The sequence below is a fragment of the Bidens hawaiensis genome, unplaced genomic scaffold (genome assembly GCF_021521415.1).
Source record: "Bidens hawaiensis isolate Kalapana, Puna unplaced genomic scaffold, B.hawaiensis_p1.1 tig00021170_1, whole genome shotgun sequence".
In the NCBI taxonomy this organism is placed as follows: Eukaryota; Viridiplantae; Streptophyta; class Magnoliopsida; order Asterales; family Asteraceae; genus Bidens; species Bidens hawaiensis.
The window spans coordinates 150,733-163,169 of NW_027493269.1; the positions used below are offsets into that span (position 1 = coordinate 150,733).

Sequence of the window (12,437 nt, forward strand, 5' to 3'; positions counted from 1 at the left end):
TGGCGAATTTCTGGACCCATCGCGATACGCGATGAGTTTTCTCAACCCCGTCGCCTATCGCGACACCGCAGTTTGACGCCGCCTTATCAGAATGTGACACGTGGCCTGTTATATCGTGCGACGTGTTGACACGTGGTTGGACACATGTCTAGTGACTCAGCATGGTCATCGCGATACGCGATGACCGTTGTGATTGGGCCGTAGCGTATCGCTACGCCGCCAATTTCTGGGTTGTTGTGCAAGTTCGTCGCGCTACGCGATGGGCTTAATTCCTATCCCATCGCGTATCGTGATGGATGAAGTTTTCTGATTTTTACTTTTTGGTCCCTATACTTTATAAGTTAGTATATTTAGCTAAAATTTTATAGGGTTTAAGACGCGGTGTTACAACTGAACCGGATTTGAGACATGATAACACGCTCCCCCAACATGCTCCGCTCCCTCGGGGGCGTCGTGGTTGACCTAGACCTCGGGCAAACCCTGTTAACGATGATGATCAGGGGCGGGTCCCTCCAATGTCGGAGGCCCTATTGCCGGGTATGGGGCGGGTCCCTCCATTGTCGGAGGCCCTACTGCCGGGTATGGGCGGGTCCCTTCAACTTACGGTTTGGTTTTATGTTTTTGAAACAAACTTACAGTTCGTTTTTAGTTTCGCAGGTAATAAAAAATTGAAAAAACTGAAACGAATATATAGATTTTCACTTTTTGTTTTTTATTTTAGTTAATTTATAAGAATTTAATAATCAAATATTTTAGACCATATTAGGCGTGTAAACGAGCTGAGTCCAAGCTCAATGTTACGGACTAAAACCATTGCAAGTTATGAGACTTGTCCTACATCGGTTGTATGGGCAACTGATGTGGGGTTTATAAGCCAAATGGGTTCCCTCACCCATCAGACTAGTCTTTTGGGTTAAGTTCTTCTGTTTAGCTTGTAACACTTAACTATGCTCTAGCTATGATTGTTTTGACTTATAAGAGTTCAAGCTCGAGCTCGGCTTGTTTCGAGCTCTTTTTCTAAATCTCGAGCTCGTCCATGACTTGTTTGTTCAAGCTCAAGCTCGGCTCATTGTTATTTATAATTAAATTATATATGTTTTTTTTTATTATTTTGTACATTTGGATAAAAACCTTAAACACGCCCGAGCTCGCGTAGTACACCTTAAACGAGCCAAGCTCTACTCCAAATCTTTCCACAACATGGGACAGCACTGATCTGGTTGTTTATGACGATGAAGAAATACAGATTCGACCCATGTACAGCTCTACTCCAAATCTTTCCACAACATGGGACAGCACTGATCTGGTTGTTTATGACGATGAAGAAATACAGATTCGACCCATCCTCCTTAGAGGAACACCAGGGAGCACGGGTTTCGCCTGTGGTTTCTTCTGTAACGGAAACTGCACATCTTACCTCTTTGTTGTGTATATTGTTGAAACCGACGACGCTAGTGATATTATGTCATATGATTTATTGGAGTTCGCTCAAGTCATTTGGTCAGCAAACCGAGACTATCCAGTTCGTTTTGGTGCAAAACTGAATTTCACTGCAACTGGAAATTTGGTCCTTCAGGATGTTGATGGAAGCATAGTTTGGACAACCAACACAACAGGGAAAGCTGTTGGTATGAACTTAACTGATGCAGGAAATCTAGTGTTGTTTGATGTCAATAGCTCTGTGGTTTGGCAATCTTTTGATTACCCAACAGACTGTTTGGTAATGGGGCAAAGACTGTATCAAGGGCAACAACTGATACCTAGTGTTTCGTCAACCAATTGGGCGGCTCAAGAAGGTTTGTTTTCTCTTCAAGTAACTGATCAAGCCTTGATCGCTAGTGTGGGATCAAACCAAAATCAATTCATTTATTACTATGGCATGAACTTTGGCAACGAAACAAATAAAGAAAGAAAATACATTACGTTCTTGAATGGGAGTTTGTCATTTGATGAGCCAGGTGGTCCCGACAGTTATATTCGTATACCTGAAGCATCATCAGCTCAATATATAAAGTTTATGCCTGACGGACATTTAAAAGTCTTTAAATGGCAAGCCGTGGTGGCTGATCTTCTTACAAATGCAGTGTACGGAGAGTGTACTTATCCTTTGGTTTGTGGGAGAAATGCCATTTGCTCGAGTTATCAACAGTGTAGCTGTCCAGTATCAAGCTCTCCAAGGATAGACTATTTCAGAGCGGTGAACGATCGGCAACCAAACCTGGGTTGCTCTGCAATTACACCTCTCGCATGTAATGCCACCCAAGATCAAGTTTTTATTTCACTCCAGCACGTCACCATTCCCGGTTATTTGCCCCAAGACATGTACGGCGTTAGTATGGAGACTTGCAAACAAGCATGTGCCAACAATTGTTCGTGCAAAGCAGCAGTATTTGACCCTGAATATGGGATATGCTTTTTACTTTATGAGATCTCTGCATTAGTCAGTATTAATCGAGATACTTCAACTTTCATAAAAGCCCAGAATGTAAAATCAACGCCCCAAATACCAAAGAAAAAAAGTCGGCCTGCAGTAGCAGTTATAACTTCCATTATTGGAAGTTTTTTAGTTGTAGGCATATTTATTGCTTCCATAATTCGCAAACTAAGACCAGGCACTCAAGTAGAGGAAGAGTATATAGATGTGGTACCAGGACTGCCCACTCGGTTTACCCATGAAGAACTAAAAACCGCCACAGACAATTTTAGTAAAAAGATTGGACAAGGAGGATTCGGATTAGTTTTTGAAGGAACTCTTGAGGATGACTCAAAGATTGCAGTAAAACGTCTTGACGGTCTTGGGCATGTTAACAAATCATTCCTGGCAGAGGTTGAATCTATTGGAAGCATTCACCATGTCAATCTAGTTAGACTAAGAGGTTTTGGTGCTTGGAAAGCACAACGGTTTCTCGTGTATGATTTCATGAGTAACGGGTCATTAGATAAGTGGATCTACCATGGAGTACGGGAGCAAATACTCAAATGGGAATGCAGAAGGAAAATTATTCTTGACATAGCCAAAGGGTTAGAATATCTTCATGAAGACTGTATGCAAAAAATCATCCACCTTGATATAAAACCTCAAAACATACTCCTAGACACCGACTTCAATGCCAAAGTATCTGATTTCGGGTTGTCTAAACTCATCGACAGAGATGAAAGGCAAGTGATGACTAGAATGAGAGGAACCCCGGGATACATGGCTCCCGAATGGTTGAGTTCAGTTATTACTGAAAAAGTAGATGTATACAGCTTTGGGGTCGTTCTTTTAGAGATCTTGTGTGGAAGGAAGAATTTTGATAGATCTCAGCCCGAAGAAAGTTGCCATTTACTCAGTGTCTTTCAAAAATGTTGGGAACAAGGGGCGTTGCTAGATATTGTCGACAAGTATAGTGAAGACATGCAGACACGCGGTCAAGAAGTTGTGGAGATGATGAAAGTGGCTTCATGGTGTTTGCAAACTAATTTTACAAGAAGGCCTTCAATGTCGGTAGTGGTTAAGGTGTTAGAAGGAGTTATGAACGTTGAATCGAACTTGGATTTTAACTTTACGGATCCTAGACTTCAAAATAAAGCGGTTGAGCATGAGAGAGATCTGACACCGGTGTTGGCTTCTGCTCTCTCTGGTCCTAGGTGAATAACCATGAAGTTGACTATATGTACCTTCCTAATGTTTTGTGTTTTCTTTCATAATCATTTTGGTATGAATAATGGCTAGTTGACCTTTCAAGCGAAGATATTACATGGTAAAACTGATATGCACCATACACGCGGAGCTCATTTAGTTCATAAAATGTCTAAATGTATGAACAACAATATATTATAAATATTCATATATGCAACCGTCACCGTGACTGATATACCAAGACAACAGTTCAACATGAACTTGATCATACATATTATCACTAGCATTACACAATAATCAAACAGATCACTGATGAATTATGATAACATGTAAACCATTATACTCCCACTTTTTCAGCTTTCCTTGAAGTCAACGCACAAAGATAGCCCAGTCAAACCCCAGAGCCAGATAACCGCCGCTTTGTGGCATTGGAGACCGACACCTGTCCTAGTTTATCCGCCATAGCTTCAGTTGATGTCATACGCTCGTGGGCAGGAATGTAATGCCTCATCCATACACCCGTGTATACCTGATCATATCCCAACAAAATATTATACCATGTTGAGAGAAGTTAAAAACGTACATCAAAACTAGGGGTGCAAAGTGCAAACAAGCCGAGCCAGCTCATGAGCTACTCAAGATCGGCTCGTTAAAAGCTATAAGCGAGCCCGAGGTTCACTTATCGAACTGGCTTGCGAGCCTAAACGAGCCTATTACTTATGTAACTTTTATTCAGTGTACCAAATATAGTTTTTATATATAATAACACTTTATATATAAAATTACAAAAACAAATAACTAATATATATTATGTTATATAAAAAATTTATAAAAAAATATGTAAAGATAATTAAAAATGTAATTATGCATATAAATTAATTAATAAATAATAAAGAAGCCAAAAACCGAGCTGAGTTCGAGCTTAAAAACCGACTCATAAGCCGAGCTCGAGCTTGAGTTCTCACAAGTCAAAACTTACCAAGCTCGAGCCTAGTCGAGCTCGAGTTTAGCTTGGCTCGTTTGCTCCCCTAATTCAAAACTGAAATATTATTATACATGTGCCAAAATTAACGGGACAGAAATTTGAGCAACGGGTCAAAACGGGTTCATATTGTAATAAGCTTTTCTTTTGTACCTTTTTTTTGTCCCTTTTAGGGAGTATTATACTTAGCTAGTGTCTTTAATTTGACCCGTTTGAGAACGCAACTAAAATCGACGCTTTTCAAAGGTTAAGGGGTCATATTGCCACCTCAAAGTTTAAGGAAACATACCTGTGCGGGCCTCATGATCTTTGTGTCGGGATCATCAAGTGACTCTCGCCAATGTGACAAATAGCCAGCCATTCGAGGTATGGCAAACAATACAGGAAAGAATTCGGTTGGAAAACCCATTGCCCTGTTTTAAAAACTTTGCATATCAGTATACAATCATAAATCATAATATATATTTTTTTGCAAGCAGAAATGATTGAAATTAATTAAAGAAAAAAAAAAGGAAAAATACCTGTAAATAAGTCCAGAATAGAAATCAACATTCGGGTACAACCTTCGTTTAACAAAGAACTCATCTGATAATGCAGCTTGCTCCAAAGCAACAGCCACCTATCACCGCCATGTTAGTCGACTAATATTTTAAATTATAAAAACTAGACAATATAAATTCTATACCAAGTTGCCCAAATCGTCCTTTTAAGTATACATAAAATTACACATTCTGTCCTTAAACTAGAGTAATTACAAAAAAGGCACTTATTTGAAAAGTTGTCACGCTTTCAGTCCTTTCCATTAACTGGTCTTAATTTTTCTGTTAATTTATTAAAAATGACAATTTTGCCCTTACAGTTAAATGAGAAATTGTGTAATTTAAAAAAAAAAAAAAAATCTTTTTCGGTTTTTTTCCTTTTATTTTTAAAAATAAATAAAATCATAAAATATATTTTCAATATAAAAATCATATTTTATGAAATAAATAAGTTGATTAGTTAGTAAAATTATTAATTAAATTATAAATAAAAGTAATAAGAATAAAAAAGAAAACAGTAGTGAAAATTGCACATTTTGCCCTATAACTGTTAGGGCAAAATGGTCAATTTTAAAAAACTAACATCAGTTAGTTGAAATGAGTCAACGACTGAAAGCGTGACAACTTTCAAATAAAGGGCCTTCTTTATAATAACCTTAGTTTAAAGGATGCTTTGTATAATTTACTCTAAATTTTATAAACTTTGAAATACCTCAATGAGCGGGTCCCTGCCAACAATCGAGAAAACCTCTTCTGCTAACTTCTTAATAACCTTTGCTCTTGGATCATAGTTTTTGTACACACGGTGCCCAAAACCCGACATCTTTCGTTTCCTGAAACAAACCGTACACGATCAGGAATCATTTAATTCACACAAATCAGCAACTAAACAAGGCAAAAATAACTGACCTGTTTTTCACACCTTCAATGAACTCGGGGATATTATCAACACTTCCAATCTCATTCAACATCTTCAAGACCGCCTATAACACAGAGATATAAACATTAAAAAAATAGACAATTTTGGCTCACTTTGCCAGCGGTACTCAGTATTAGCATACCTCGTTGGCCCCACCATGGAGCGGCCCGTATAGTGCTCCAACTGCTCCAGCAAGAGAAGTGTATACATCAACACCACTGCACACCATCTCTGATTATTAGTTGCAATAACATAGCATTTCAACAGTAATAAGATTAATAATATAAATTGGTTACCTTGATGCAAGATGTCTTGCTGCTGCTGTGGAACAGTTCATCTCGTGCTCCGCATGTAAAATAAACAGAATATCGAGTACTCGAGCAAGTCTTGGATTTGGTTTATATGACTTATCACCTCTGCAAATATATAAAGATTGTATGATAAATATTAAGTGAGCCCCTTTGTTGATCATTAATAACATGAAAAGGTAACATACAATGAATCTAGCATGTATAAAAAATTCTCCGAGTAAGAAAGCTTGTTGGAAGGAAGAACAGGTGGCCTCCCTGCCATCCTTAGATAAGCTGCTGCTGCGATTGTTGGTGCCTGAACATCAATCAATAATAATCAAACAGTCAAACCAAATATTTTGATATTTGACAAATATACGAGAAAAATGTGAAGGAATGGATATAATTGAAGTGGTCAACCATAAAAAACCATACTTTATATCATAATTATGATAATATTGTATTAGTAATAATATTAAAGCACTTATTGTTTACTGTTCAAACCTTGCCAAGTATGCGCACTATTTGCTTGTCTCGTATTGGCTTAGACTTGTACAGATCCTGGCCCTGTATCAACAAGGTCAAATTTAGCATTTCTCAACAAGTAACGATAACTTGTGGAGATAACAAGTTGATGGTTCTGTAGTTTTGGTGACGAACTTTAGAACGATGTCAATATCAATCGTTTTGCATTGATAAAACGGCATTAAACAGATGAAGCAATTTTGCAGAGAGCTTACTCTAAGAGCAGGGTTTGCATCAGGATGGAATACAGAAAGCGCACTCATTGCACTAACCAGAACACCCATCGGATGAGCATCGTGAGGCATAGCGAGCATAATATCCTGCCCAACAAGGTTTACGCCTTTTAAATACAAAGATAATGTATTTACCGTAAACTGAATATATTTTTTTACACAAGGAAAAATGATGTTACCAAAATTCCCTGTGGAACCGCTGAATGTTGTGATACAGCAAACTCCCAGTCTGCTAATTGGCTCTGAGATGGCAAATTTCCATACACTGGAAAAAAATAAAACATTATTTCAGAATATTATATTTATTGAGTAGTTCATATTGTTTTAAGTTTCTAGGACTAACTTAGAAGGTAGGCTATATCTAAGAATGAACTACTTTCTGCCAGCTCTTCAATCGGGTAGCCTCGGTATCTAAGGATCCCTTCATCACCGTCAATGTAACAGATCGATGAACGAACAGGAGCCGTGTTGAGGTAGCCTGGGTCATAAAGCTTCAAAACCCTTATCATTGTTTCCAGTTGTTATCTGTTACAAAGAAGTTTAACTCTTATTAACCATCAAATCCATATCCCAAATTGATACGATTAGTGTGTTTGCATGTAAATTCCATTCCGATACCAATCATAAACATCCAATCGCATCAAAATTCCCTCACCAATTTTATCACATACATCACACTGGATAAAGAGGGCGTGCATGAAACCGAAAAAAATCAATCCGAAACCGGAAAAAAGAAAAAAACCAACGGTTTGGTTTTATGTTTTTGTAAAAACCGTAAGTGGTTTTGGTTTTGCATATAATATAAACCGAAAAAACCTAACCGAATTTATGGATTCACTTTTTAATTTTTTTTTTAGTTCATTTATAATAATTTAAAATCAAATATTTTAGCCCAAATAATTATAAGGGTGTATACGAGCCGATCCAAGCTCGACTAGGCTTGAGTTTGGGTCATTTTGACTCACGAAAGCTCAAGCTTGAGCTCGGTCCTTGAGTTGATTTTTCAAGCTCGGTTCGTTTATTATTTATTAATTAATTTATATACATTTTTAATTATTTTTTTCATCTGGAGAAAAACATTAAACGAGCCTAAGCTTACATCTAGCTCGTGTAGTACCTTTAACGAGCCAACCTTGACTTGAGCTCAGTTGTTCACTGTGAAATTAATACTTAAAAGTTCAAAAGAGGTAAAATCTAAAAATACACAACGCTCATTAAGGCTCAACGAGGCTAATCGAGCTTCTATAAAAAGCTCGGCTCATTTTGAGCTTTTTATCAACCCTATCTCAAGTAGCTCGCAACCAGCTCGGCTCGTTCGCACCACTAGCCCAAGCGTACAATAATCAGTTAGTTACCAACTAACAAAAAGTTTTAGGCCCAAATTCACTATCTTGGGCCACAAATTTTTGTTCAGCCCAAAACTTCAAACTCAAATGACAAAACCAAAAAAACAGAAACCGAAGTTTCTAACTTTACCCAAAGACCAATCCAAACCGAACCGTGCACACTCCTTAAACAAACCCCAATTACACTTCAAAACTAATAAACCCCAATTAACCAAAACAAACAATACAAAACTTCAATTACCTTCTTAAAGTCGGTAGCTCTGACGGTACCTTGATCATTAACCGGAACTTGATACTTCTTCCCGGTTCTTTCATCGACGATCGTCAACGAACCCTTCAAATTGGACGGTGGTGGTGATACCAAAACCTGAGCAGAAACCGGTGATGATTCAAGAACCGGAGTAGTAAAATAATTGGGTTCGATACAGGCGGAAAGATGAGCTGATACAACAGCTAATCGACCACGAGCAATAATATTATTATTATTGTCTGATCTTTCAATTCCCATTTTCTTGAAAAATTGGATCTTGGTTTGTGGAACCTCAGTTTGATCGACAGGAGTTTGGTGCTAAAGTTCGTTATTATTATTATTATTATTATTATTATCTTGAGAGATTGTCTTCTATTTCCTTTTTGACTTATTTCCTTTTCTTTTAGTATTTTATACACGTTTATCACGAGTGATTGTTTTTTAAAGAACCACCCAATTAGAGGTATATAAACCGGCTTAAAACTTAAAACCGGGTTAGATTGAAACTCATTTTGTTTGGTCAATAAAAAACAAAACCGGTTTTTTAACTAGGTTATGATTGGTTTTTGCATGAGTTTTGATAGATTTCGGTTCGGGTTTTGACCGGTTTCGATTCGATTAACCAGCTTGGAACTGGTTTTGGTGGAGAAAGTTACAAATCGATTCCAAGCCTATAGTTTCAGTCGGTTCCAACCCGGTTTCTACATAATCTGTTTTAAACCGGTTGGGCTTCGATTAGATTATCGAGTCGGTTCGGCTAATCGGTTTATTTGCCCACCTCTATACCCAACACCTGAATAAGTCTTCCTAACAAGAGATGTAAACTGTCAATATTGATTTTGACAATCCATGTATGGCTTAAGATCCATACAAGAAAAAATAAAAAGTTTCGTACAGTGTGTGTTTTAGCACTATTGTAGAAATGGTTGTGCAACACGGGTAAAACAAACAATGGTAATCGCGTAAGTTCATTTTTTTAAAAATTTAAATAATCAACGGTAATATCATACTTAGTTTTAAAGATAATAAAATGCTTGTTTTTTTGTGTATGTTTGTTTTTTTAAACAAAGTATTAAAGTGTGAAAAAGTTATGCCTGTTTTAAATCGTGAAGGAAAGTTGATCGATTTTAAACTTAACAATATGATTAAAAGTATTGTGTTGTATGTTTTAATAGTTGTAATTACTTAAGCTTTAAAAATAATAATGTAAAATTGATTTTTAAAAGTTGTAATTCATGAACCATAAAGGGTTTTTTTTAACTAAGCCAAACACGTTATATATCTGACCGATTCAGAGGTAGTCTCTTAATCGAATAAGAGTCTACCAACCAAAAAACGCATAAATATGTTACCATTAAGGAAAATTTGATTTAAATAATCTTAAATATTGGCTATTGACAAATAACAGTCGCAATTAACGTGTTGGTTGTTGGCGGTCATGTCTTTTAAAATATTTGCTCCCAACAATCTGCAGCTAAATCTTAATGTCGTTAGTCACCAGTCCCTTGAAAAACATTTTTCGCCGGAAAACTTAATCTTTCCGTCTCAAACCTCTTTGTAACATTAGATCAGACCTCTAGAAACATTTCGGTTGAAAATGGGTAAATTTCCATTACGTGTAAAATTTTCTGACGAAAACTAGGTAAATGTACATTACTATGAAAAAAATGGGGGGTGGACCCATGACCCTCACTATCCTTCGCCAAAGCTAACCAAATACATTTAACACGTAGGGTAGTCGTTTTCATAATTTTCTGTCCTTGTAACATGAACTACCATCTTAGATATAATTGATGTGTGATCACAAAAAAGACGTTGATTATATGGTAACTATGATTTTACCGATTTGACTACTCGATCAAATGCTTCAGGTCCACATGTCTCAATGTAACACTCCACGGATCTTCGCGCATCTAGGCTCATCATTTGTAGGTGTTTCCAGTATTTTGAATTCAAATGGCTCCCTGCTATAACATATTTTCTTACTATATTTGCATATACGTGTGATGTCCCATTGATCCCGGGTAGCACCAACCACAACCAAAACAAAGACTTCAAGTAGGGCCAAAAGGGAAACCTATTTTTTTAATTTTATGTGTGAAAAATGATATATATATTATTAAACTTGTAATTTTGATCTTACGAGTGAAAATAACTTATTTACAGAGGTGAAATTGATTGAATTACCATTGAAGGACTTTTCAAAAGAAAAGTTCAAAGAGGGTAATGAACGAGTATAAAACCCAATAGGTAAGCCATTTTTTATAGTCTTCTTCTGATGTAGAGCCCTTGATTGCAAGTATTGACGTGTACCTTTTTTTGTAAGTTTGTACAATTATAGTCGTTAGTTCATTTTATAAGAAAATAATGGTAATGATAAACTTGTCCAAATAACAACCTAATGGGTCTGGGCTAATAACAAAGTAACTAAATAAACGGCCAACAATGGAGAAAAATAATTTTATATAACAACCCATTGTTAGTTCTTATCATGGACGTTCGAAATCTCGAAGACGGACCTAGTGAGACCTTGAGTTCATTAAAATATAAAAGAGTTGAAATATAAAGGAAAAAAGAGAATAATAAAAGGTTGATTATTTGGTAAAGAAAATGAAACAAACTAAAATGAAGGGTTATATGTTTTTCTTTTCTATTCTCAAACCAGGTATTATCAGTAAGCTTTTCTTTTTTCCTTTATTTCTTTCCAAACCACGATATTCAAAGCTATAAGGGAATCTGTAATAGTTAGTTAGTTACACAAAACGTCTCATCACATTCACTAAAATATTGTGAGTAGCGGTTCTCTCCATCACATTAACTATAATAATTTTCAAGTTAAATAAAAAAGTAAATGGAACAATGTGTGTAAGTAGTTAAATTGATACTTTATAAGTTGGTTGTGGCTCAATGGTAGAGCACTCACTTTACAAGTGAGAGGTAGGGGGATCAAACCTCACTACCACCAACTTATATGGGAGATATGAGGGATGACCCTGGCTTGTCAGGGTTCGAGTCTTGATCTCACCCGGTTTTACCGGCTCCTCGTTGTCGTGCCGTTTGGCGGGCGTGGGGGTCGGGTTTTATCCGGTGAATCCCTCAACAGGTGGACCGCTAGGGGCTCCGTCCGTTCGGACTAGTGGCCGGCTCGGGCTACCTTTAGCCATTGGGGGCCGCGTACGGGATACCTGGCGTTACTTAGTTGGCCGTTCAAAAAAAAGTTAAATTGATACTCTAATTAAATGCAAATTGAAATTGTGAAACATAAATGCATTGTCGTGCCTAGCTTGACGCCCCAACTCGTTTTCTTCAGTAACGCCCCCACCCGTAGTGGTGTTTGGACATTTTAACAGTGCCGCACAGGTAGACAAACATCCCCATTACAGATGCTCTAAGCACTCTATAATCTATATAAACTAATTTGTTGTTAATATTGTCGTTTCTCATAATCATAAAGAATATTACCGACTCGTCAGCCAAATCAAACCAACTAGCTAAGGCTTGGATCCGTCAAGACCCTTTTTCCCATGTATGATGTAAGGGTTTTTTCCCCAGATTTTTCTTATATTTGGTTCGGGTCCGTTTAATCTTATGGTATTAGACATCTAACAAAAACTAAGACAACCAAACTGGGACAAACTTGTATGTTAATGAGAGAAAGTGTAACTTACAAGGGGAAAAGAAGCATTATACCGGGCCTATAACAAAATTAACAAAGTTAAACTAGTTACATG

The 12,437-nt window shown here is 37.0% G+C and overlaps 1 protein-coding gene and 1 pseudogene across 2 annotated transcripts; one reads left to right on the plus strand and one right to left on the minus strand.

Annotated features, from left to right (window-relative positions):
* Positions 1-1,255: 1,255 nt before the first annotated feature.
* Positions 1,256-3,727, plus strand: LOC143562804 (G-type lectin S-receptor-like serine/threonine-protein kinase SD2-5). Its single transcript, XM_077050509.1, has one exon. It carries the CDS (start codon positions 1,256-1,258, stop codon positions 3,632-3,634), a length of 2,379 nt encoding a protein of 792 aa, XP_076906624.1. The 3' UTR covers positions 3,635-3,727.
* Positions 3,728-3,817: 90 nt separating this feature from the next.
* On the minus strand, positions 3,818-9,064 carry LOC143562791 (citrate synthase, glyoxysomal-like; annotated as a pseudogene). The gene is made up of 13 exons (XR_013140554.1): positions 8,698-9,064; positions 7,454-7,635; positions 7,290-7,375; positions 7,093-7,197; positions 6,857-6,919; positions 6,559-6,668; positions 6,359-6,478; positions 6,205-6,280; positions 6,053-6,126; positions 5,856-5,976; positions 5,126-5,223; positions 4,894-5,017; positions 3,818-4,151 (listed from the first exon to the last, which is right to left on the minus strand). The product of XR_013140554.1 is annotated as a citrate synthase, glyoxysomal-like (transcript).
* Positions 9,065-12,437: the final 3,373 nt, after the last annotated feature.

Coding starts and splice junctions, on each gene's coding strand:
- LOC143562804 (XM_077050509.1), top strand. CDS start 1,256: ATGTACAGCTCTACTCCAAATCTTTCCACAACATGGGACAGCACTGAT.